We start from the raw sequence: 27044 nt of genomic DNA, 5'->3' as shown, positions 1-27044 counted from the left end.
TGTTTTAGAGTGGTTCAGAGATCTGCATGATCAGAAACAGACTACAGTTAAATATTCAGCAAAGATATTATGCACTTATCAAAATTATCCACGATAATATCCACGATATCATGATTATCCACGATATTCCCTTCAACTTTCCTATATTCCTCAAAAGAAAATCTACATCCTCACCTTTACGAACTTCCATTGCTTCAGTGGTACATGTGCATTTGATTTACATCATTACGCAGTTGGATGGGTATCCCATATGTTCTGAGGGCCATGCAGAGCTAAGCTAGAGAATGACTTCAACGTATAATTGGCAGTCCTCTAAATAAAGGACATTTATTTTTTAAAGATAAATAGATATCTATTAACAAAATATATGTACATACAAATTGAATCATTAAACAAGAGGCCCACAGGCTTTATCGGTCACCTGAGTACTAGTTAAAAGTATCACAAGTCCAAAGGCTATGAAATCTAGAAAAAAAAAATCCTGTTCTGAATACCTAAGCTAAATCTGTATAGAACGTATTTGCAAGATGTGATTTTTAAAACTTAATTGCCCTCAAAAGTGCATATACTGATGATTTAGGCTTTATACATAATATAATAAATATATTAACATTAAACGAAACCACTAATTTGGACCCATCTTAAAGTCAAAACCCTAGGGTTGTGAAATTCCCCATTTTTTTGTTACATTCTTTTCTGCCTTTCCTAAATAGGCATTTAAGTCTTAAATACTGTATCAGCAAACTTGAGGATCGAAGTCTATCAATTGATAATGACAATAATCACTAGGCCCATAATAAGTCCTTCATATGATAAAGACAATAATGAAAGGCGTAGATAACGAACAGTGATCAATCTCTTAACTCCTACAAAGAATACAAAATAAAAGAGTCTGGCAAATACAGACTCCTGGACATACCAAAGTTGGGATCAGGTGCTTATGAGGAGTAAGCATCCCCTGTCGACTGGTCACACCTGCCATGATCACTAATCATGAAATTTACAATTTTGGTAAAGGACTTAACAAACTCCTTCTAAATATCTAATTAGTTTCAATTTAGTATTAATAGCATTATATTTAAAGCAGATATAATTTATATGTTTTGCACACTTACACTGTAACATACCAAGTTTAGGCAGGACTTATAGTATACCCCGGAGACCATGAAATTTACAATTTTGACAGAGGCCTTCCTGCTCTACATCACAATACATTTAGTTTTTCTTAAATATATGCAGTCGTAGAGAAGAAGATTTGTTTTTAAATTTGTTAATTTTTGCCCTGCCCTCAAGGACCCTGGGGTAAGGGAGTCCTAAAATTTACAATTTATGTTCCCTTTGTCCAAAAGATGCTTATCATACCAAATTTGAAAAGAATTGGAATGGTAGTTATCAAGAAGATAAAAATTTCTATTGTTCACATATTCAATAACTGACCATTTTGGCCCCACCCTGATACCAAAACCCCTACCCCTGGGATCATCAAATTTACAATTTTAGTAAAGGACTACCTGCTCTTTCTAAATATCCATTTAGTTTTAATTTAGTGTCAATAACATTAACATTTGAAAAGAATCAGAGAGGTATCAAGAAGTTAAAAATGTTTAATGCACGGCAGACGACGATGGACACAGACCAATTGCAATAAGTCACCTGAGCTTACTCAGGTGACTAAATATTCTTCAGATAATAAAACATATAATTTTCCTCGCATAGTTATACACACATTTACACTTAATCAAAGCTTTTACGAATGTTTTTAACTCTATATAATGTAATATTACACAATATAATCAATTTATATGCAAGAAAATTTGTTTGCAAAATTTAATTTAATATTGCTATCAAAATGTTTTTACAGAGTTATGGTTACAGTATTTCCAGAGTACGTCATTTAACATTACTATTGACATGTCACAACTTCAAGACTTTTTGTTGCAATAACAATAACGTAAGTAACAGTCATAATAAGAGTGCACACACACATGGATATACACGTCGCATGAATTGTCCAATTTTGTGACAAAAGTTAAAATTTCTTTTGAAAGTTATATCAACAAAATAGGGTTGTTGTGATGGGACTAAATACAACATAATACCATTCAATTTGATGATTTCCACAATATCATACATGATAATTTTTAACATTGATAAGGATTTATAGCTAGCATGAAAATAAAGTGGCATTTTCACAACATTATTCATATTGCAAGGTGCATTTTTAAAAACTTAGAAATGTATGCAATATGGAAACACAACAAAATACCAGCTATCCTAATGTAACCAATACCCGCTGAGGGCGCATCCAAAATTAGAGGTATACATGAAAAACTGTACTTCCATATTTGAACAAAATTCCTTTCAAAATGACACAGCCTTGTCAATCTATGGTACAAAAATATTGACAATAAACACTGTACCACAATTTTATTATCCTAATTCTTGTTTTTGATACATTCTGAATTACAGGAAACTTTCCAATCAAATGACACTTTTTTGTTAATCTTGCAATATGATGGTAATAGACTTTTGTGTTAATCTTGCAATATGATGTTACAACTAAACATATTGTAGACATGGATTGTTTGTTTGTTTTACATCCGGTCAACAATATTTCACTCATTGAAAAGTCACCAGCTGCAGGTGAAATCCAACAAATCTAGACATATGCTTAGTGCTCAGGGCCGTAGCAGTGATTGTCCTTTAATGAGTCAACGCCTGCTGTGACATGGGACCTCCGTTTTCAAGGTCATATCCAAAAGACCCGTGATTCTCACTTCTAAATGCTGAACGTTTGGCGAAGGAACAATCACTACCTATATTTACGTTTGACGGAATCATCATATCATAAAGTGAGAACAGATATAAACACTGTCATTAACCAGAGTCACTGAAGCATAAAATGTAGGTCAGATAAAGATCCTGGACCATGAGCTAGAAGAAGCTTCCAAAGATGAGTCATACAAGCAAAAAATTTAGATTTTTTACCACTGGCAGACACACACCCTGATGAGACCTTGTGTCAACAGGCAGTAAGACGGACGGACAAAACATGACGAATCCAAAATATCCCCCACTTCATTACAAGTGTGTGTGTGTGTGTGTGTGGGGGGGGGGGGGGGTTGACAGTAAGTATTTCAAACATTTTGGAATGCAAATATCAAGGAATATTCATGTAGAAACCATTCCCATAGAGAGGTTTTTTTTAAATTGAAAAATGAATTAAAAATGAACCTGTGGCCACTAAACAACAATAATGACCACTTTAGATAAAAAAAAAAATAATGTATTACAAAGATAAGACATTACAAAAGCCTACGTAACACACAAATCAGTGTTCTGGAAAAAGTATTATTAAAAACATCACAAAGGAAAAGGATTTGTTTACAATATATAGTCATGAAATTATAGAGACATGAAATTTAACTCCCCTTTCATGCATCCATCACTCACATTGGTGTTCCCTATCCCGTTCCCTGTCTGAAGCTTGAATTGTCACGTTTGTTATCGGACTCGAGAGAATAAAGAGGAAATTAGCTAATTACTCTTTAACCCGGTCAAGTTGAAATGTATTACATGTAATATATTTACATTCACTGAATCTTTGCTCTTATATCGATATTGAAATTGACATTGCTTTCATCTATGACAATGAATGCATGTTTGTTGCAAACTAGTTCGATCCGGTTTTCTAGTACCACCTGTCTGTGTAATCATTACAAAACATGGAGCGTCATCAAGGTCAAAGGGTACATTGGCTGTTCCGTTTAACATAATGAATGGGTCAACCATATTTTTTAGTACTTAAATCTATTTTATAGTTTTAAACAATACATAAAAATATAAATATAAACAATAAAATGTCTTTCTTAGTTGTTTCATCGGGTGAAAATAGCAACCATTGCAGAAAAAAACAAGAGGTACTGTGAGCAATGCTCACTAAGAATATCCCCCGCTTACCCCAATCTCCCAAAGGGTGTTGATAATAGGTAAAACTTCAGTATTATGATCCAAAAGGTATCTAGGAACACAGCATCTCCATGCGATGAAAAAAGCCATTAAAGAATTTAAATGGAATCCATATTGCTACTTCGATGTCCAGTGTGCGTGACCTTTGACCTTTTGACCCCAAAATCGATAGGGAACATCTTCATCCCATGGGTAGTCCATATGTATGATATGGTGACTGTAGGTGGAAAGGATAACGCTTTAGAGCCCAGAAACCATATTGCTACTTCGATGTCCAGTGCGCTTGACCTTTGGACCCCAAAATTGATAGGGAACATCTTCATCCCATGGGTAGTCCATATATATGATATGGTGACGGTAGGTGGAAAGGATAATGCTTTAGAGCCCGGAAACCATTGCGTCTACAGACGGACGGACGGACAACCCGATTCCAGTATACCCCCCCCCCCCCAACTTGTTGCAGGGGGTATAATTACATAAGCCGCTTATGCAGGTTATGAATTTTTTCTTCAATGCTAGCTACCTTCATCACCCAATGGAACAACAAAGAAAGCATTTTATTGTTTAAGCACAATTCAGGTTGGTCCCCTGAATTTTAAAATATCCGGAGTACACTGTATTTGCATAAAGTGTATAATTCAAATAGCTTGATAAAAAACATTCAATTTTTTCTGTAATCATATTCAATTTAAATAAAATATGGCACATTAAGTTCTTGTGGTTTTTTCCACCTTATATATGGATTACATAGTGAATTCTTTGCCTATCTTTGAATTCACCCATAACAGGTGAGAATGAAATTAAGAGAAAATAAAAATGGTGGCAATATTCACTGAACGTCAGAAAAATCAAATAAACGAACCAGATATGGATTTGTCACATCTATAATCCTTGATCCTGAGTGATTTTATAATTTTAAAACTTTCTCAATCTCTACGTAAGACAAGTGACCTTCAGTAGTAAACAATATCTTTTCACATGTCATATCAGATCACTCTTTTAGGGCTGTGTTAATCCCATCATAAAGAAAATTATAACAAAACTACAGAAATATCTACTATGAATTCTTAATGGAAAGTAAATTTCAGCGCCCAAGCCCATAAACAGGGCATTTCTCGTATGTTGTGGGGAGGAATGTTAATCTTAATCCCAGAGCCACTGCTTTCCCAGGTCAAGGTCTTGTTACTTCCAACCAAGGTCACACCAGCCAGACTGGGTCCACTAACAGAACCTAAGGTAAGCTCATTGTCTATTGGCCAGTTCATAAAAAAACCATAAACAGCTTTCTTGTCAGCTTTTGGGGATGTGTACCTGAAACAGTTCAAAAGAGAAATAAAAGAATGGTAAATCTGATATCACAATTATTCACAAGTACTAGTCGATGAATAGTGCATGTAGAGACATTGGAAATTTCCCCCCAAGAAACCACTGTCAAACAAGGTGCAGCCAAGGTTTCTGAGGCATGAAATTTTTTTCAATGTTACCATCTACATGCCCAATTTAAAAAAACCTAACTTTCTGTGATTAAGTTACATGATACATGTAGGTCTAATATGTCTGCCGAATATTGTTTGTGTTTTGTGTCCTTTAATCAATTGCTTTCACTCAATGTATCAATGTAGCTAACATACTGCAGACCAGTGCGCACCTATTTCAACCGCCCAAGAAATGCCTTTCAAAAATACACAGTGATCTCTGCATGCAATGTCATGCATGCATCAATTTGATGCATGTGATTATTTTATAACATTATCTGTTGTTTCCCGTTTCTGGATATTGGAGGGTGTGGCTTTTACTTTTATAGGGAAATTAGTTTTTTTTTCCAAACATTTCTTGGCCAAATAGATTTAAGTATTTCACATGAAAGTACTGTATAATATATTAAATGTATCAATCCTGTGCCCCAGTGCTACATATTGGGAGGTAAATCAAATTTCATATTTATACATGAACTAACTTATCTGCAAAACAGATATATTTTGTATATCATGATCTATTACTTGTGCTGTGAATTTAAGAATTAATCATGACCATGTCTTGATTAGGAATTCTGCATGAAATTGTGAAATTGAATAAAATGAATTAAGTGAAATCACAATAGAGCTTTTTGTATGAAATATATACATTGTTGTAAAAAACAAATACATATGAATATACATTACATCATTAGTGTGTTGCACAGAGAAATTTCAGGAATATTAAAACTTCCCCATCATAAAAACTGCATGTTATATGAACAGAATAAGTAACTCAAATAGGATACATTGTTTACAGTGCAGCATGAGTTATTTGCCCCTGAATACAGGGGACGCACAACACGATGGGGTCCTCAAGTGATTGCGTCATCATAAGGAATAGATAGAAAATTTACTATTTCTGATTGTAATTAAGTGCCAGTTAAGGAAGTTTTGTAGAAGTGTTATTACTGACAAATGATACGACTGTAATAAAAAAAATTCTTAGTCATTTATTATATTTATGTGTCCTGTGATTTTTCGCAGTCCATGGTATCTCAGTTTAGATTAAAATAATAAGGATGAACAATTCTTCATTAATACTTATTATCAATATTATTGACAACCAAAAAACCACAATATATTTAGGAAATCAAAAGTATTCTAATATACAATAGGGGAGCAAATTTTTTATGTCTTATCCCCCAAGGCCATAATTTGAGCAAACCTGAATCTGCATTACCTGAAGATGCTTGTATATTGTCTAATGATATGTTTATTATCAAGGCTCTGCTGTTCTTGAGAACAAAATTTTAATTAAAAGATATTTTCCTACACATCCCCATTTCAATCTAATTAAAATTAGATCCTTTGATACACTCACCTATGATCGCTACACATAGGTGGAATGATTGTAGGTGAGTGGATCAAAGGATCTAATTTTAATCAGATTAATTCCCATATGAAACTTTGATCCCATATTGTGGCCCAATCCTACCCCCATGGGCCATGACTTGAACAAATTTGAATCTATAGCTTTATATAGTGGTTCATAAGAAGATTTTAGAATTATTTGAACAAATCATCTCAAAATAATCTCCCCTGCAAGGGAACATGAATCCTGAAATGGAGAAACTTGGAAGCTCTTTACTCAAGAATTTTTTATGCTACATGTATGTTTGGATCACATTGGCAAAGTGGTTCTTCTGGAGAAGAAGATGAAAATGTGAACAGTTTATGAACAGACAGACAGAAGAATACAAAATAGAATGTAAAAGTCAAGCGAGAAAATCATTTACATGACATGGTAAAAAACAACTAAATCTAAATAAAAGAAATCAAAATCTAATATTAAGACCATATATCTAAATGGTATATTTCTCATTGCTTTCAATTGAAATATCAAACAAAACTAAATCATTCAAAATTCTACATTTCATAGTTTTCTGTTGGGATTTACTGCAATTAAAAAAACCCAAGAATTATTAATGAATTTACACACAATAAGCTTCCATACTAATTAAGGAAATAATTGAAGAAAAAGGGCCCCTGACATTGTGGCAATTTAAAGCCAAATAATAGCATTTTATTTTACAGGAATTATTCTATTCTTGTATATCAATGCATTTTTCTCTAAAATTTATAAACTTTTTACATTCTGTGTCAGTAATGACATTTTGTCAAAAGGTATGGGCCAATGCACAGAAATGACATCTGTTACCTTTTACCAAAAATTGCAAAATAACATTAATATCAAAAAAGTGCTTAATAATAGCTTTCTGTCTATTAGTCCATATAGAATATTCAAACAAAACATATATTTACGTAATTATTCATGCTAAGTCTGATGTAAACAAAACATATATTCATGTAATTATCCATGCTAAGTCTGATGTAAACAAAACATATATTCACATAATTGTTCATGCTAAGTCTGATGTAAACAAAACATATATTCACGTAATTATTCATGCTAAGTCTGATGTAAACAAAACATATATTCACATAATTATTCATGCTAAGTCTGATGTAAACAAAACATTATTATATTCACGTAATTATTCATGCTAAGTCTGATGTAAACAAAACATATATTCACGTAATTATTCATGCTAAGTCTGATGTAAACAAAACATATATTCACGTAATTATTCATGCTAAGTCTGATGTAAATATGCAGATATACAGCATTTCCAGTACATATGATGCCCCATATGTGCGTTTCTTTTTTATCAAAAGAAGTGATTGCTTAAAAATCTATGAAATATATGTCTGATTTTCACAATTTTTTTTAGTGTGTACGTATTATGAATTCATTTATCGAACCATACCGAGAAACTTTCTGTTGAAATTAGTTTGAGGTCAAATCTTATTTTTCCTGGACTAAACTAACTACAAGTATGTTTAAGTTTTTCCTGGACTAAACTAACTATTAGTATGTTTACTAATTACTAGTATGTTTAAGTGTACAGTACCAGACTTTTGAAGTGATTGTGTCGTTCTGATGAGTCCAAGGCTTTGTGGAGTAGATACCCTCACCATTGATTTTCAACCACGACCCCAACTGACGGAAGCGTTCCTCATAAATTGGTGAAAAAGTTCCATATGGGGTTGGACCAACATTGATTAAAATATTGCCACCATAGCTGAAATTTAATGACCATTTTTAAAGTACTTTTAACTTCACAGGTATGTGAAGTTAGATATCAACATTTGATATTGATAAACAAAATCTCAAGTCATCTGTTTTCTTTTTTTTTTTTTTACATGTATATTCAATTCCATACATGCCCACAACAATAGGTTTCTTTGACATAACCTACTTTTTTAAAACCAATTTGAAAACATGAGGCCCATGGGCCTTAATGGTCACCTGAGCATCACACTTAATAGTGTGATGAATCGGGTTATAACAATCAAAGAAAATTGGGCAGTATGGGGTTTTGCCATGGTGATAACCTGTTTTCCCTATGTAGTGAAATGGACTAGGCCAATGCTATACATATATACAGCAGTCAACACAGATCAGTCAGTCTGATCTCCGTAGCTGTGCAGAGAAGTACGCAAAAGAGAAGATGAATAAGCCGATCCTTTGTCAGTAAAATGCTACGTTAGAGCTGAATAAGCCTTATAGTGTAGGTTAGCTACGTTAGAGCTGAATAAACCTTATAGTGTAGGTTGGCTACGTTAGGGCTGAATAAGACTTATAGTGTAGGTTGGCTAGCTGATAAAACATCGTAGCTTTGACACTTGGCAATAAAGGCTGAATAAGTCTGTACCCCAGTGTCAAAGTGAGCTGGAGACATCACCAAACACTTGGCATTTAGAAGGGAGAGTCGCTGGTCTTTCGGATAAGACGATAAAAACCAAAGTCCCTTGTCATGAAAGGCAATGGCACAATAAAGAACCCTCACTGTTATGGACTTAAGTTTGCATAGGTCTAAATTTGTGGTACTTCATTTATAGCTGATGTTTCAAAATGAATGAAAAACTCTCAGAGAGACCAAAAACAAGCAAACAAAAATAAAAGATACTGAAAGTTTACATCTTTAAACTTTTTTTTTTTTTAAAATACATGTAAATAAATAATAATAAAATTTATAAAGCACCTTAATACATAAAACAAAAATTACTCTAAGGCACTTTACAAGGGTAAGAAGAGGAATAAAACAGTAAAACACAATTAAATGACAGTATAACAATTAAGATCAATAGTTAAAGGGTTTTTTTGGGGGGGGGGTTGGGGTTGGGGGGGGGGGGGGGGGGTTGATGTCAAGCACTATGCAAAGTATTAGAAATCAGCACATTAAGAAGATTTAGAAATTTGCATTAAAATAGGCCATTGACAAAAACTTGTACTGTGTAAGAAGCTTAAAGGTCAGGGAAAGAAGTTTTTAAAAAGTGGGCTTTTAACATTTTTTTTAAAAACATTAATGTTTTTGGCAGCTTTAACATATTGTAACGGCCAAGCGATTGATTTTATAGTAGCTGCCACCAGTTGTCTTCCTTGACAACAATCCAATATTTTGAAAATTGACTCTGATGTAATGTTTACTAATTTATTGAGTTATGTATAAGTTAAGTGAAGTTTGTTATACAACAATGTAATACTCCAGAAATATTTCTGGGACTTCATGCACAGAATATAAAAGAACAATCGTAACAATATCTCTTACAATAGAGTTATAGCGACTGAACCTGGTGCCAATATTGTATGAATTAATACTAAGTTATAGTCTGACCCAACCAATGAAAGGTGAAGATAACAAATCCATATATAATAACTTATCATTAGTATAAAATAATAATTGGTTCCCCTCTTTAGATTGATTAGTTGAATTGTTACTTCTATGAATAATATTCTGAATCTTACACTTACTATTAAATTGTGACTTTACGCCAGTAATTCTGAACACAGGTACTGGGAATGATTCTTAATCTAAATAATTATCTAATCTAATCCTAATTAATTAATTAATCTCCAGATCAGCCTTATCAGGCAACACTGGGAACGTCCTATTCGTAAAGTAAAATTAGCTATCTCCCAGAATCTTGTCGGATTCTGACTTATATACCCTTTCTTAAGTCCGGGGCAACAGACGGGACAACCCCACCAGGGACGGGGCAACGCACGTACAGACGGGTCAACCCCAACTTTCCCCGGACAATCCAAATCCCCATCAAACCAACCCCGGCTAAGTATTCTACGGGACTATATCGTTTATCTATAACTAAAATAACTTAAAATCAAGTCTATAAATCCAATTATAATAAAGATCAAACACTTACATTATAAGCACTCTTCGTAGTAAAAACAGCCGTCTGCAACCTAAACAACTTTGACCCGAAGATCGGGGTCAAATAAAAATAGACGCGGCCCCAACTCTGACTTTTATAAACAAATATGGCACCTAATACGAACAACGTGATTGTTTATCACATTAAAAATCGCTATATACACAAATATATGTGGATGAACACCATGCTACTGAAGTAATCAGCGTAAGTAGGCAATAGTCATATTAATAACTTGTGGTTTTACATACAACCCTTTGATTAAAACTATAAATAACACCGGTAACATCGAGTGTATAAAATAACACATGGCACATGTATGTAAACATACTCAGTCAACGACTGGAAATAACGAGAAAAGATCGTAAGCTATAAATACATATAATCAAGCTTGCAATATTAGCTAAAGAATCCCATTTTCCTACAATATGTTGCAGAAGGTCATTCCACAAACTATGCACCCACTTAGTTTCCAAGACATTTAGAAGACAAAATTTCAAACATTTAGGGCCTACTGTATTTTAACTGCATGATCCTGATGCAGATGCCATACATTTCAATAAAAACTTCCATGCTCATTATAACTATGCACCTAAATTGTTTCCTAGATTTTTAGAGAAGATTTATCACAATATCAATGACATGTATTTTTCCTATATAATCCTTATACCCCTGACCCAGGGGCCATGAATCTCACAACTTTGGTAGAGGCCTCCACGCTCAATGTAATTATACACCTAGTTTCTTTCTTAAATGCTTAGGAATATAGAGGATGTAACAGGTTAACTCTACTGTGTATATAGAGGATGTAATGGGTTAATTCTACTGTGTATATAGAGGATGTAATGGGTTAATTCTATCATGTATATGGAGGATGTAATGAGTTAATTCTACTGTGTATATAGAGGATGTAATGGGATAATTCTACTGTGTATTTAGAGGATGTAATGGGTTAATTCTAACATGTATGTAGAGGATGTAATGGGTTAATTCTATCATGTATATAGAGGATGTAATGGGTTAATTCTATCGTGTATATAGAGGATGTAATGGGTTAATTCTATCATGTATATAGAGGATGTAATGGGTTAATTCTAACATGTATATGGAGGATGTAATGAGTTAATTCTACTGTGTATATAGAGGATGTAACGGGTTAATTCTATCATGTATATAGAGGATGTAATGGGTTAATTCTATCATGTATATAGAGGATGTAATGGGTTAATTCTATCATGTATATAGAGAATGTAATGGGTTAATTCTAACATGTATATGGAGGATGTAATGAGTTAATTCTACTGTGTATATAGAGGATGTAATGGGATAATTCTACTGTGTATTTAGAGGATGTAATGGGATAATTCTACTGTGTATTTAGAGGATGTAATGGGTTAATTCTAACATGTATGTAGAGGATGTAATGGGTTAATTCTATCATGTATATAGAGGATGTAATGGGTTAATTCTATCGTGTATATAGAGGATGTAATGGGTTAATTCTATCATGTATATAGAGGATGTAATGGGTTAATTCTAACATGTATATGGAGGATGTAATGAGTTAATTCTACTGTGTATATAGAGGATGTAACGGGTTAATTCTATCATGTATATAGAGGATGTAACGGGTTAATTCTATCATGTATATAGAGGATGTAATGGGTTAATTCTATCGTGTATATAGAGGATGTAATGGGTTAATTCTATCGTGTATATAGAGGATGTAATGGGTTAATTCTATCATGTATATAGAGGATGTAATGGGTTAATTCTACTGTGTATATAGAGGATGTAATGGGTTAATTCTACTGTGTATATAGAGGATGTAATGGGTTAATTCTACTGTGTATATAGAGGATGTAATGGGTTAATTCTATCAGGTATATAGAGGATGTAATGGGTTAACTCTACTGTATATATAAAGGATGTAATGGGTTAATTCTATCATGTATATAGAGGATGTAATGGGTTAATTCTATCATGTATATAGAGGATGTAATGGGTTAATTCTATCATGTATATAGAGGATGTAATGGGTTAATTCTATCATGTATATAGAGGATGTAATGGGTTAATTCTACTGTGTATATAGAGGATGTAATGGGTTAATTCTACTGTGTATATAGAGGATGTAATGGGTTAATTCTATCATGTATATAAAGGATGTAATGGGTTAATTCTAACATGTATATAGAGGATGTAATGGGTTAATTCTAACATGTATATAGAGGATGTAATGGGTTAATTCTACTGTGTATATAGAGGATGTAATGAGTTAATTCTATCAGGTATATAGAGGATGTAATGGGTTAATTCTACCGTGTATATAGAGGATGTAATGGGTTAATTCTACTGTGTATATAGAGGATGTAATGGGTTAATTCTAACATGTATATAGAGGATGTAATGGGTTAATTCTATCATGTATATAGAGGATGTAACAGGTTAATTCTACCATGTATATAGAGAATGTAATGGGTTAATTCTACTGTGTATATAGAGGATGTAATGGGTTAATTCTAACATGTATGTAGAGGATGTAATGGGTTAATTCTAACATGTATATAGAGGATGTAATGGGTTAATTCTACTGTGTATATAGAGGATGTAATGAGTTAATTCTATCAGGTATATAGAGGATGTAATGGGTTAATTCTACTGTGTATATAGAGGATGTAATGGGTTAATTCTACTGTGTATATAGAGGATGTAATGGGTTAATTCTAACATGTATATAGAGGATGTAATGGGTTAATTCTATCATGTATATAGAGGATGTAACAGGTTAATTCTACCATGTATATAGAGAATGTAATGGGTTAATTCTACTGTGTATATAGAGGATGTAATGGGTTAATTCTAACATGTATGTAGAGGATGTAATGGGTTAATTCTATCATGTATATAAAGGATGTAATGGGTTAATTCTATCATGTATATAGAGGATGTAATGGGTTAATTCTATCATGTATATAGAGAATGTAATGGGTTAATTCTACTGTGTATATAGAGGATGTAATGGGTTAATTCTATCATGTATATAGAGGATGTAATGGGTTAATTCTAACATGTATATGGAGGATGTAATGAGTTAATTCTACTGTGTATATAGAGGATGTAACGGGTTAATTCTATCATGTATATAGAGGATGTAATGGGTTAATTCTATCATGTATATAGAGGATGTAATGGGTTAATTCTATCATGTATATAGAGAATGTAATGGGTTAATTCTAACATGTATATGGAGGATGTAATGAGTTAATTCTACTGTGTATATAGAGGATGTAATGGGATAATTCTACTGTGTATTTAGAGGATGTAATGGGTTAATTCTAACATGTATGTAGAGGATGTAATGGGTTAATTCTATCATGTATATAGAGGATGTAATGGGTTAATTCTATCGTGTATATAGAGGATGTAATGGGTTAATTCTATCATGTATATAGAGGATGTAATGGGTTAATTCTAACATGTATATGGAGGATGTAATGAGTTAATTCTACTGTGTATATAGAGGATGTAACGGGTTAATTCTATCATGTATATAGAGGATGTAACGGGTTAATTCTATCATGTATATAGAGGATGTAACGGGTTAATTCTATCGTGTATATAGAGGATGTAATGGGTTAATTCTATCGTGTATATAGAGGATGTAATGGGTTAATTCTATCATGTATATAGAGGATGTAATGGGTTAATTCTACCGTGTATATAGAAGATGTAATGGGTTAATTCTACCGTGTATATAGAAGATGTAATGGGTTAATTCTACTGTGTATATAGAGGATGTAATGGGTTAATTCTACTGTGTATATAGAGGATGTAATGGGTTAATTCTACTGTGTATATAGAGGATGTAATGGGTTAATTCTACTGTGTATATAGAGGATGTAATGGGTTAATTCTATCAGGTATATAGAGGATGTAATGGGTTAATTCTATCAGGTATATAGAGGATGTAATGGGTTAACTCTACTGTATATATAAAGGATGTAATGGGTTAATTCTATCGTGTATATAGAGGATGTAATGGGTTAATTCTATCATGTATATAGAGGATGTAATGGGTTAATTCTATCATGTATATAGAGGATGTAATGGGTTAATTCTATCATGTATATAGAGGATGTAATGGGTTAATTCTACTGTGTATATAGAGGATGTAATGGGTTAATTCTACTGTGTATATAGAGGATGTAATGGGTTAATTCTATCATGTATATAAAGGATGTAATGGGTTAATTCTAACATGTATATAGAGGATGTAATGGGTTAATTCTAACATGTATATAGAGGATGTAATGGGTTAATTCTACTGTGTATATAGAGGATGTAATGAGTTAATTCTATCGTGTATATAGAGGATGTAATGGGTTAATTCTACTGTGTATATAGAGGATGTAATGGGTTAATTCTACTGTGTATATAGAGGATGTAATGGGTTAATTCTACTGTGTATATAGAGGATGTAATGGGTTAATTCTATCATGTATATAGAGGATGTAATGGGTTAATTCTACTGTGTATATAGAGGATGTAATGGGTTAATTCTATCATGTACATAGAGGATGTAATGGGTTAATTCTATCATGTATATAGAGGATGTAATGGGTTAATTCTACCGTGTATATAGAAGATGTAATGGGTTAATTCTACTGTGTATATAGAAGATGTAATGGGTTAATTCTACTGTGTATATAGAGGATGTAATGGGTTAATTCCACTGTGTATATAGAGGATGTAATGGGTTAATTCTACCATGTATATAGAGGATGTAATGGGTTAATTCTACTGTGTATATAGAGGATGTAATGGGTTAATTCTACTGTGTATATAGAGGATGTAATGGGTTAATTCTATCATGTATATAGAGGATGTAATGGGTTAATTCTATCATGTATATAGAGGATGTAATGGGTTAATTCTACTGTGTATATAAAGGATGTAATGGGTTAATTCTACCATGTATATAGAGGATGTAATGGGTTAATTCTATCATGTATATAGAGGATGTAATGGGTTAATTCTACCATGTATATAGAGGATGTAATGGGTTAATTCTATCATGTATATAGAGGATGTAATGGGATAATTCTATCATGTATATAGAGGATGTAATGGGTTAATTCCACTGTGTATATAGAGGATGTAATGGGTTAATTCTACCATGTATATAGAGGATGTAATGGGTTAATTCTACTGTGTATATAGAGGATGTAATGGGTTAATTCTAACATGTATATAGAGGATGTAATGGGTTAATTCTATCATGTATATAAAGGATGTAATGGGTTAATTCTAACATGTATATAGAGGATGTAATGGGTTAATTCTATCATGTATATAGAGGATGTAATGGGTTAATTCTATCATGTATATAGAGAATGTAATGGGTTAATTCTAACATGTATATAGAGGATGTAATGGGTTAATTCTACCGTGTATATAGAGGATGTAATGGGTTAATTCTAACCTGATGGTGTGGATCAAAAGTTCAAGTAATTCCTCCATAGAATAAAAGTCTGCCAGACAGGCGTCTCTTCTGAAGCCCCAAGAAACACGATCCAAGGTCATGGCATTTTCCCACTTCCGTTTCTGCAACTTGCCTACAAAAAAAGATGGAAGGTAAATGAACAAATATCTAAACCTCATGTATATACATGCCAGTATTTAAAATCTTGTACTTCAATAAAAATCAATAATATCTTAATGGTTCCACCATTAGGATAACACAGGTACGAATACATAACAGAATCAAGAAATCTTTTTAAAGGGATGTGATAAAAAGATCTTCATAAATCTCTATTCAATGTCAAGGTGGTGATATCCTTAAAAAAATTTGTAACTAAATGAAGACCCCCCATCTTAGGGATTTATGCATAAAGTTTTTAAACTTTAAACAAAACATCCGAACAACAATTACTGAAGTTGAGATTGGAACACTCATCTGTTGTCGTTTTAAAAAGCTACCTTCTCTCTGAATTTTGTATTCTAATAACAGCATTGGAACTGGTTGAGGGGAGTCTTGGCCCTAGCCTTGCACCAAAAGTTATCTTATCAGGGTTCGACATTTACTTTTTTGAGCACTAGACCAGTCGGGCTACTTCAAATGATTTTTACTAGACCTGACTTTATATCCACTAGCCCTGACCAACTTTCCAGAAAAAAACTGATAGTTTCTCCATATTTAAATACTTCATTTAAATGACAAACATTAAGTTTGAACCAGGACGTATTTAATTGTCTCAAAAATATCTTAAGTCTCGTCATTCAATTTGATTTTCAATCACGTTTTTTGTTTCTTTAAATTCTACCCGGCACGGATATTCTTTAGTCTATTTAGCATAAAATGACCTCAACCGGCTTTTTATTTAATTTATATTAACTGAAGAGACATTATTTATCGAAATGAGCATCTGGTGCATCAAAATTGGTACCGTATAAGTTTTACACTATGACCCCTGGGTCAAGGCCTCTGCTGGTGGACTGTTAATCCCTGAGGGTCTCTACAGCCCAGTAGCTAAGTACTTCGTTACTAGCTTGAAAATACGGATGTATATTTAATTGCTGTTATAAAATTTAGAAATTCATTTAAAAATTAAGGATTATCTCCCTCACGCATAGCTCTTATCCTTAGATGAATTTGACTCCACTTTTTTGGCACACTGTTTTTCCCTATAATAGCTCTAAAACTTCATTGTTATTTCGGATTTCAAACATTTCGGTTGAGCATCACTGAAGAGACATTATTTGTCTAAATGCGCATCTGGTGCATCAAAATTGGTACCATATAAGTTTTACATATTTCATAAGCCCTGCTTTATTTCTTCCTAACCTTTTCTTTTTTCTCCTGGGCGTCTTTCCTTGAGGACGAGAAGCCGTATTTAAATATAGAGACATTCCTGCACATATGTCAACACCGATAAATAGCTGTTTATGACGTAATTTATTAACTTGATAAACACTTTATTATAGTCAATTCAAATAAACTGTTTAAAATTAACATTGAGTAGATGTCGTAAAACATTACTTCCGACAGCGACTTATCTATTAGAACTAACAAGAGGTACTGTGAGCAATGCTCACTAAGAATACCCCCCGCTTACCCCAATCTCCCAAAGGGTGTTGTTAATAGGTATAAATTACCTCTTTCCTGAGTGTAAAAATATGGTATGCCTTTGTAGAAGAAAATGGAAGATATAGTCCAAACACAAATCCATGGTATAAACCTATAATTTTGACCTTGAGATCAAAGGTCAAGGTCATAAAGAGGTCATGAATGTACATGACACATAGTCTCATGGTGATACACCCATGTCTTATGGTATGACTATGTCAAAACCTTATAATAAATTTTGACCTTGAGGTCAAAGTTCAAGGTCATATAGAGGTCATGAAGGTACCCGACACATCGACTCATGGTGATACACTCATGTGTCAAATATGGTATGCCTAGGTCAGAGAACCAAGAAGTTATGGCCCGGACACGAATCGATTGTAAAAAAACAAAAAACCTTTAATTTTGACCTTGATATCAAAGGTCAAGGTCATATAGAGGTCATGAAGGTACTTGACATATTGTCTCATGGTGATCCATCTGTGTGCCAAATATAGTATGCCTATGTCAAAGAACAAAGAAGTTATGGCCCTGACACGAATCTGCACAGACAGACAGAGCAATTCCTATATACCCCCTGAACTTCGTTCGCGGGGGGTATAAAAATAGAGATTATTCCATCACACGGTTCAAGATTGCTTGCAAACTCTTTACAGTTAAGAATGAAATATCTTACAGCTTAAAGTAAAGCTTCTTGTTTATTTTTTTAACACGACCAGTTGGATTAGTAAATCGACATTTTACCTGACCGGACCTATCATTTAGTAGACTCGGTCGGTCGGACGTGCCTTAGTGTCAAACCCTGCTTATATTTGCAACAACAAAAAATGCCCCAATTTTTTTTAAAATGGCATCCAATGCTTACTTTGTGATTTCAAACAGATCAAAGAATCTGAATATCTTTAGTAAGGTAATGACATTACAATGGAATATTCTAAATTTGTTAGCTTAAAAACATATCTAATCATAGATTTTTTTTTTGATCCTCACCCATATTGTTATTGCAACTCGGGTGACCTAAAAATCTTCACAAGAATAATGATTCCTCTCCACTTGCTATTTTGTTCACAAGTATGAGGCTGAAATTTGGAATAGTACTGCTTTACAGGTGACCATTAAATATGAATATGATCTTTACACCTAGAAATCAACAAGGATCTTCTCTTTATTCATGTGCAATTTTCTTGCGAGGGGATAAAGAATTTCAAAATATTTCATGTTAACTCACCAGGATTAAAGCGGTCAGTACAGGTCAGGAATCCACCATGCTTACATGTGGAGTCGTATCCCCAGCGGTCATTTACAACAACTGAATCCTTCACTGGGCTAAAATTATCACACAGAATTTTTAAAGGAATCCAATTCCTAAACACTTTTACTTAAAGTGGAATGTTTCAATTGTTTGGTCATAAAGATAATTCATTATTTTACTGACATATACATGTACATCTAAATTCATAGCCTGGCTGCATTGATTGAAGTTACAAAGCTTTATTTAAGGTATTCAATGTATAACAAAAGAATAATGAACAATCTTGAGGGATTTAATTAAATCAACATAAATGTTTACTGTTAAATAATGATGATAGTGAAGTAGATAAAATTCACATTACTGGTAAATGATTAGAAGCTGATCTTTTTGCAATTGAAACTATTTTAAAGAGTGCCCTTTGTAAAAATAAGAAAAATCTAATTTTCTAAAAATATATGTAGTAAATGATTCATTTTATTTCATATTTTCATAAAGAGAAAGTATAAATAACTTTCTACCAAGAGATCTGTATAAAAATATAATTTCTTTTAAAAATATTTTTTTTATAAAACATGCTCTTCCCATAGACTTCAATGTTAAATTCTAGGTGAAATAATTTAAAATCAAGCAGTAAACAATTTTGAAAATTCTTATGGTGGATAATTTTTATTTGATGAACCCTTCAGAATGACACCAATAACAATCTAATTAAAATCAGACTTCTTAGGTCCGCACCGTATACTCTGCGTTAAGAAGATCTGACATAACCCGACTAGGGGTCATGTTCATGTGAACTTGATGTTAGCCAATCAGTGCATTGCCTATGAAGTCGTCGGTATTCACAATTCAAAGAAAATGGCTGCTATTGTTTGCTTTGAAAGAAAACACATTACAGCTAGATGTGATATCAAAATGCACCATTTACATCGACTGGCGTTATATTTCTCAAGTTAATTAAGTACACCATCTTGAAAACTATTCAAATCATACCCATCCATGTTCATACATAAATCACAATTCACAATTAATTTAATTTGGGTGTATTTCATATCATACGTTTTGTTGTTTGTATGAACGGAATAGATTAGGCATTATTGCTGAAGTTTATATTTCCTCATGTGAGAATATACGATTCTATAGTGTGGAATAAACTTCATGGGAGAGATTACTGCAACTTGGTTACAAATTGCCGGGAACTGCCTAAATAGCCATCATTGTCTGTATGGCGCAGTCTGACCGGCTGATAGTTGTCATGAATATTCCAAGAGAAAGGTCATGCGGACATGACCCCCTAAGGGGTGATGTCAGATCCTATTGTAGCGATTGTGAGTGTATATTAGGATCTGATTTTAATTAGATTGTGATAACAAAAATCCCACCATCCATTTACTAGATATGAAATGTGGTTGTAAAACATTGAATACCTTAAACGTTGCAACATAATTCATGGACTGATTGTGATCATAATTCACAGAACTGTGTAGTGTTTGATACTAAACCTGTCACTAAACAGTCACACCAGGAAGTGTGTAGTATTTGATACTAATTATCCTGTCATTGTACGGCTGAGCCAAGAACTGTGTGGTATTCAATAATGAACCTGGTATTGAACATCCACACCAGGAACTCTGGTGTTTAAAACTAAATCTGCCATTGTATAACCACAGTAAATGTTTGTGTTGAATACTGAACCTATCATTGTATAACCACAGTAAATGGTGTTAAATACTGAACCTATCATTGTATAATCACAGTAAATGTTTGGTGTTAAATACTGAACCTATCATTGTATAACCAGGCCAGGAATTGTGTGGCATTCCAATATGTACTTGTCGCTTCCCAGTCTCCATCTGACCACACCACATCCGGACGGTACATTTCGACGATTTCATACAACTCTGCCATTCCCTTTTCCTGGAAATGACAAGATATTTGATGTATGTTTGGAAGTCATCAGTGTTCTACACTTTGCACTCTACATGTATAGGGTCATAGCACATAACTATGTGACATTTGTGATTTGAATTCAACTTTCCATGTCAAATCTCTCTTGTGTGATGGTTGGTAACCTACCTTCACAAACTTCTGAGTTGTGTAATTGTTGGCCTTGTCCTGAAGATACAGAGGATTGAACCACTCAAACAAGGAGTGATAAATCCCAAAATGGACATCACTACCAGCCAAATAGGCAAATATGTACTCTGAAATTATTTTAAAAAATTTAAACCTTCATAATTAGAAAGCTATCATTATAGCTATTGATCAGAAAAACTTACTTTAGTTGAGCTTTTCAAATTAAAACTAACTTTTACTAAGAGGCCCATGGGCCACATCGCTCACCTGAGTCACCTTGGCTCATATTTAAAGATTTTTCCTATATATTCGCATGTGAAACTTTGATCCCTATTGTGCCCCAACCTACTCCCGGGGGCCATGATTTTTACATATTTGAATGTGCACTGTCATGAAGCTTTCATGTAAATGTAAACTTTTCTGGCCCAGTGATTTTTCAGAAGAAGATTTTTCATGTATTTGTATGTAAAATTTTGATCCCCTATCTTACCCCCGGGGACCATGATTTTTACAAACTTCAATCTGCACTATCTCAGGATACTTTCATGCAAATGTAAACTTCTTTAGCCCAATGGTTCTTAAAGGACATATCTCATGTTTTCTAAGTATACAATATTACATGCATTTTGTCTTCTTTATGCTTATAGTAATTAATTCTAATAGTTCGTTCGCCGAAATTTTGCGATAATTAACCACAATACAGACTTAAATCTAAGCCCCGATTTCAAAAAGTCAAGTTAATTAGGTAGGTAGTCACGTGGTACAGTGACGTCACATGTGCCCTTCGGATTGTGAAGTACTGCGAGATATTATTAAAAAAACTCAACTTTTAGGAGCCTAATTAATTTACCATGGGCAACATTTAAATCGATGTTGATAAATTGTCCGAGTTTTATATGTGTTCGCCACCAGTGCACACATATAACGATGTAAATACCCAAATATAGCGAGTAAAACGTGTATGAAATCAGCAAAATTGTGAGTAAATAATGTTTATATGGGTCGCTGTCTACAAACTGTTTGGGGATGTTATTCCTTTATACATCTGTAATTGGCGCTGTTTTTCTAAAATAAACAGTGCAATCATATTTATTTTGGATTAGACAAATTATGATACGTTAAATTGTGGACAACTAGGCTCTATGCCAAGCTATTGTCACGCGTGCATTTCGGAAAGAAAGAAAAAGACAACACACACACAAATCAATAAAAATATTCAAATTTAAAGTGGTAATCACATTATTTTATTTCGATAAAGCAATCTTATTACTATTTTTGAATTGTGATCTGCACGTCTTTAGGAAGTACGAAGTGGGAGCACGGCGTTATAGCCTACTGACGCACTCAAGATGCTACGAGTTCAATAAAGAAATAATTTTATAATTCAATTTAAAGTTAGGAAATACAATATTCTATTATTTGTATAATTAAAAGTTCAATTATTTTGTATCTTTATTTTTTGTTGTTGTAAATCTACCTGTTGGTAGAAGTTACATTGTATCGTCGATATATGTTGTTACAAGGTGAAGGTCAGTTGATCCGAGTGTGTATTGAATTTGAAGAGCAAAACAGAATGTATGCTATAGGCCTACCAGTGCTTATAGCTTCGATATATCCATTTTCTCGCAGTTTATCAGGGTCTCTGTCCAAGTGATGTTTGAAAAGGTGACTGGGTGTTTTTTTTAATGTAAAGTTCTTGCTACAACAAAAAAATTATTCACGTCTTTTTTCTCGTACCTTCCTTCGAAATTTTTTAAAAATACTCAGTCTAAATCCTTTCTACCGACAACTAGTACACGCGAGCACGGCACAAAACATCTTTATGCATTATTATTTACAAGCCGTTAATGTGACAATTGGTTTCTTGTCGATTAAATCTAATTTGTTTATGAAATGGCTAATAGATGTTTTCAAACCCAAGGGCGCATATGACGTCACACAAAATGGCGCGTAAACTAGCGAAAGAAAATATGCATATCGCAAGATTTGAATTTCATCGCTCTCAAACTCGAAAACTACGCAAAATATTTCATTTAAAACACATTTAAAGTAGTTTTAGGCATAAAAAGAGTTAATTTTGCTGAAAAAATGAAAAAGTTTAGAAACATGCGTTGTGTCCTTTAAGGAGAAAATTTTTAAAGATTTTTTTTCTATTTATTAGTTATGTAAAACTTTGATCCCCTATTGTGGCCCCCCGCCTAACTCCAGGGGTCATGAGTTTAACAAACTTGAATCTGCACTATGTCAGGAGGCTTTCATGTAAATCTCAGCTTTTCTGGCTTTGTGGTTGTTGAGAAGAAGATTTTTCAAGATTTTCCCTATATATTTGTATGTAAAACTTTGATCCCCTATTGTCGTCTCATCTTACTCCCAGGGGTCATGATTTTAACAAAGTTGAATCTGTACTATGTCAGAAAGCTTTCAGGTAAATTTCCATATTCCTGGCCCAGAAGTTTTTGAAAAGAAGATCTTTAAAAAAGATTTTTTCTATATATATGTATGTAAAACTTTGATCCCCTATTGTTGCCTCATCTTACCCTTGGGGGCCTTGATTTTAAGAAACTTAAATCTGAACTATGTCAGGAAGCTGTCATGTAAATTTCCACTTTGCTGGCCCTGTAGTTTTTGAGAAGAAGATTTTTAAAGATGTTCCCTATATATTTGTATGTAAATCTTTGATCCCCTATTGTGGCCCCATCCTACCCCCTGGGGCCATGATTTTAACAAACTTGAATCTGCACTATCTCAGGAAGCTTTCAAATAAATTTTCGCTTTTCTGGCCCAGTGGTTCTTGAGAAGAAGATTTTAAAATGACCCCCACCCTATTTTTGCATTTTTGTGATTATCTCCTCTTTGAAGGGGTCATGGCCCTTCATTTGAACAAACTTGAAAGCCCTTCACCCAAGGATGCTTTTGGCCAAGTTTGTTTATAATTGGTCCAGTGATTCTGGAGAAGAAGTCAAAATGTAAAAAGTTTACAGACAGACGACAGACAACAGGCGATCAGAAAAGCTCACTTGAGCTTTCAGCTCAGGTGAGCTAAAAAGTTTAATGGAAGTGCAACCCTGACCTTGACTCAATATCAAACTGGCAAATGGGCCAAAGTGAATAATGAGGCTATGCTTCAAATATGATATAAATTCCTACTTTATTAGCTTCCTAATATTTATATGTCATACACAGTTTACACTGACTTTCACAATAGCTGCCCACACATTCATCCCATTAATATTGCTGTTACAAAAATTAAACATAATGTACTACATGTTGTAATGAACTAAATCACATAAACCACACATGAAATGGAATCCTTACTAATGAGGTCTTTGTTGGGTCCTACATCCACCGAGTTCCAGTTGAACGAGTACTTGGATGGATACATAGTAAAACCCTCATGGTGTTTAGTACTCAACACAACATATCTAAGTGAAGAAAAAACATCAAAAATCACAATCAAACATGAATACAATCTAAATACAAGTCTCTCTATCAATCAGGTAAAACGGAGAAATAACAAAATACAGGAGAGAGTTTCAGATCATCTATTGGCATGAGCTTTTATTAGCTCCAGCAGGTTGTCATTTGTCAATGGTTCAATTCTATAAAATGTTTGATTTAATTCAACTTTTACCTGGAGCTTTTCTCCTCGAAGTTTGCCTTTCACATTTTTAACTTGCTGAAAGCCCAAATGTTGAGTGCGTTCAGAGTAAACCCAATGGTACCATCACCGATTTTCCAATGGTAAAAATTTGAGTCATTGGTACCATTGGATCCTTGTATACTCTGAACGAGTTTGGGTTACAGATGGTGAGAAATCCAACAATGGTATCATCGGTATACCACTAGCTGATCAGTTAGCATGAAATGTCAAAGATATATGCTCATATCATCTGATTACTTTCTCTTGCAGATAATTTTCTCCATCCTCACTAGTCAAGAGTTTTCAGTCCATAAATGCAGAGCAGAGTGGACTGAAAACCCTTGGCTAGTGAAGATGTATTTTCTCTTGTTAAACATCATGACAGCATATAAATCATAAGACAAAATGGTTAGAGTGGGAGATATTACTACACCATATCACATACACTTGATGGTTTTAAAACCCATTTTCGTCTATACAGGGCCATGTTTTAAGCAACATTTCTGAAATTGTCTTTAGTTGATGTCTTCAAAGATTAGAGGGAGAAAGATATGATACAAAATCTGTTCCTTTCAGTGTGTACGCAATGCCCGCCATTTTTGATTACGTCATAAATAGAGTTACCAATGCTAACAGAGCTCTAGGTTGTCTGCAGAAATGTTTAACATTGGTATATTTTATTGGCAAATATTAGTACCATTGTCGTACCAATGGTAAAAAAATTTGCCAATGGTAACTTATGTCAACCAACGGTAGTACTCTGAACGCACCCGACTAACCGCTTACATTCTAATAATAACTCAGCTACATAACAACTTCTTTACATTTACTAATAGTGATTTACTGCTTTTCACTGATACTCAGTAACAGGAAGGGAGAAAATGCAACAGACCAGACCAGGATTCGAACACAGGCCCCCTGAATCTCTAGTCAGGTACTCTACCAAATGAGCTATCTGGCCACCAGCGATTGAAACCGGCTGGCGGCTGGCCACTACATTCCTCCCTCCTTAGATGTCTTCACACTTGAAGACATCAACCCAGAATCTTTATCCCCTGGTAGGCATTTTCACCTGTCAGTTCCAGCGGCTGGTCTACGGCACCAAATGTAACAGGAAGGGAGAAATGCAATGGACCAGACCAAGATTCGAACCCGGGCCCCTTGAATCTCTAGTCAGGAACTCTACCAACTGAGTGATCTGGCCACCGGCGATTGAATCTGACTGACCGCTACAGATACCTTAAAGTTGGAACTGATTGTGCATCGGTATCCAGCATCCCTAAAGTTTTGCACATTGCAAGTTTCTTATAAAGGAATCTTAAATTCATACTTCTACTCTCTTTAGCACACTAACTTACTTTGCACCAGAATGTTCAATGATGTCAACCCACTTCAATGGATCATAAAATTCCGCCTTAAACTCAGATGCAAAATCAGCGTAGGTGAAGGTCGGTGGATAGAATTTTTCCATTAACTTGACGACGCTAGGATTTGGTTTGGGTCCCTTCCACCAGTACCAGAACCATTCGTCGTGATAACTGGGGACAGAATACACTCCCCAGTTGATGAACATGCCTATCTTGGCGTCATCATACCATGCGGGTAGAGGGCGCGAGTCAATAGAGTTCCAGTTTGGCTCATATTTAACTCCAGAACATGTCTGAATGGAAAAGCATAAAATAAACGACCCGACAATAACGCTAGTAAACATTGTTCTTGTTGTCTTTTGTAACTGTCATCACATGATCTCAGATGATGGTCAGAATCCCGAGCCCGATTAGAGGATTGGATGCCATACATTAATCAAAGTACTGAGAATCGCTAAGCTGACTAATGAGTAGTCCTGAACAACAGTAAAAAAAATTCATGCGTTATTCTTTATTTTCGCACAACTAAATAATACATTTTTTGTAAGGAAATAACAAATATGGATTGGAAACAATGTCCTGAAACTTTTCAACATGTTGAAATATATACTTTATATGATGTTGTTAAAAACAATGGTCACTATAATAATTTTGGTCCCACCCGAAACTAAACCCTGTCCTTGGATCATGAAATTTACAATTTTGGTAAAGGACACTTGCTCTTTTTAAATATCTATAATCAGAATTTAATATCAATAGCATTACCACCGCTGCAGTGGTCTAGAGGTAAAGCGTTCATTCTGCATGCGGACGGTCGGGGTTCGAATCCCGGCCGCGACTAGCTGCAGAACTGTAGCTCTCTGAA

General features: G+C 34.0%; 1 protein-coding gene across 1 annotated transcript; it reads right to left on the bottom strand.

Moving 5' to 3' along the window:
• Window positions 1-296: 296 nt before the first annotated feature.
• Window positions 297-26587, bottom strand: LOC125654433 (alpha-L-fucosidase-like). The gene is made up of 8 exons (XM_048884391.2): window positions 26171-26587; window positions 24488-24594; window positions 21173-21300; window positions 20880-21013; window positions 19076-19173; window positions 16204-16336; window positions 8399-8569; window positions 297-5280 (listed from the first exon to the last, which is right to left on the bottom strand). Exons 1-8 carry the CDS (start codon window positions 26521-26523, stop codon window positions 5037-5039), a joined length of 1368 nt encoding a protein of 455 aa, XP_048740348.2. The 5' UTR covers window positions 26524-26587; the 3' UTR covers window positions 297-5036.
• Between the last annotated feature and the right edge of the window lie 457 nt (window positions 26588-27044).

The sequence above is a fragment of the Ostrea edulis genome, chromosome 7 (assembly GCF_947568905.1).
Source record: "Ostrea edulis chromosome 7, xbOstEdul1.1, whole genome shotgun sequence".
In the NCBI taxonomy this organism is placed as follows: Eukaryota; Metazoa; Mollusca; class Bivalvia; order Ostreida; family Ostreidae; genus Ostrea; species Ostrea edulis.
This window is presented reverse-complemented; position numbering and strand designations above follow the sequence as displayed.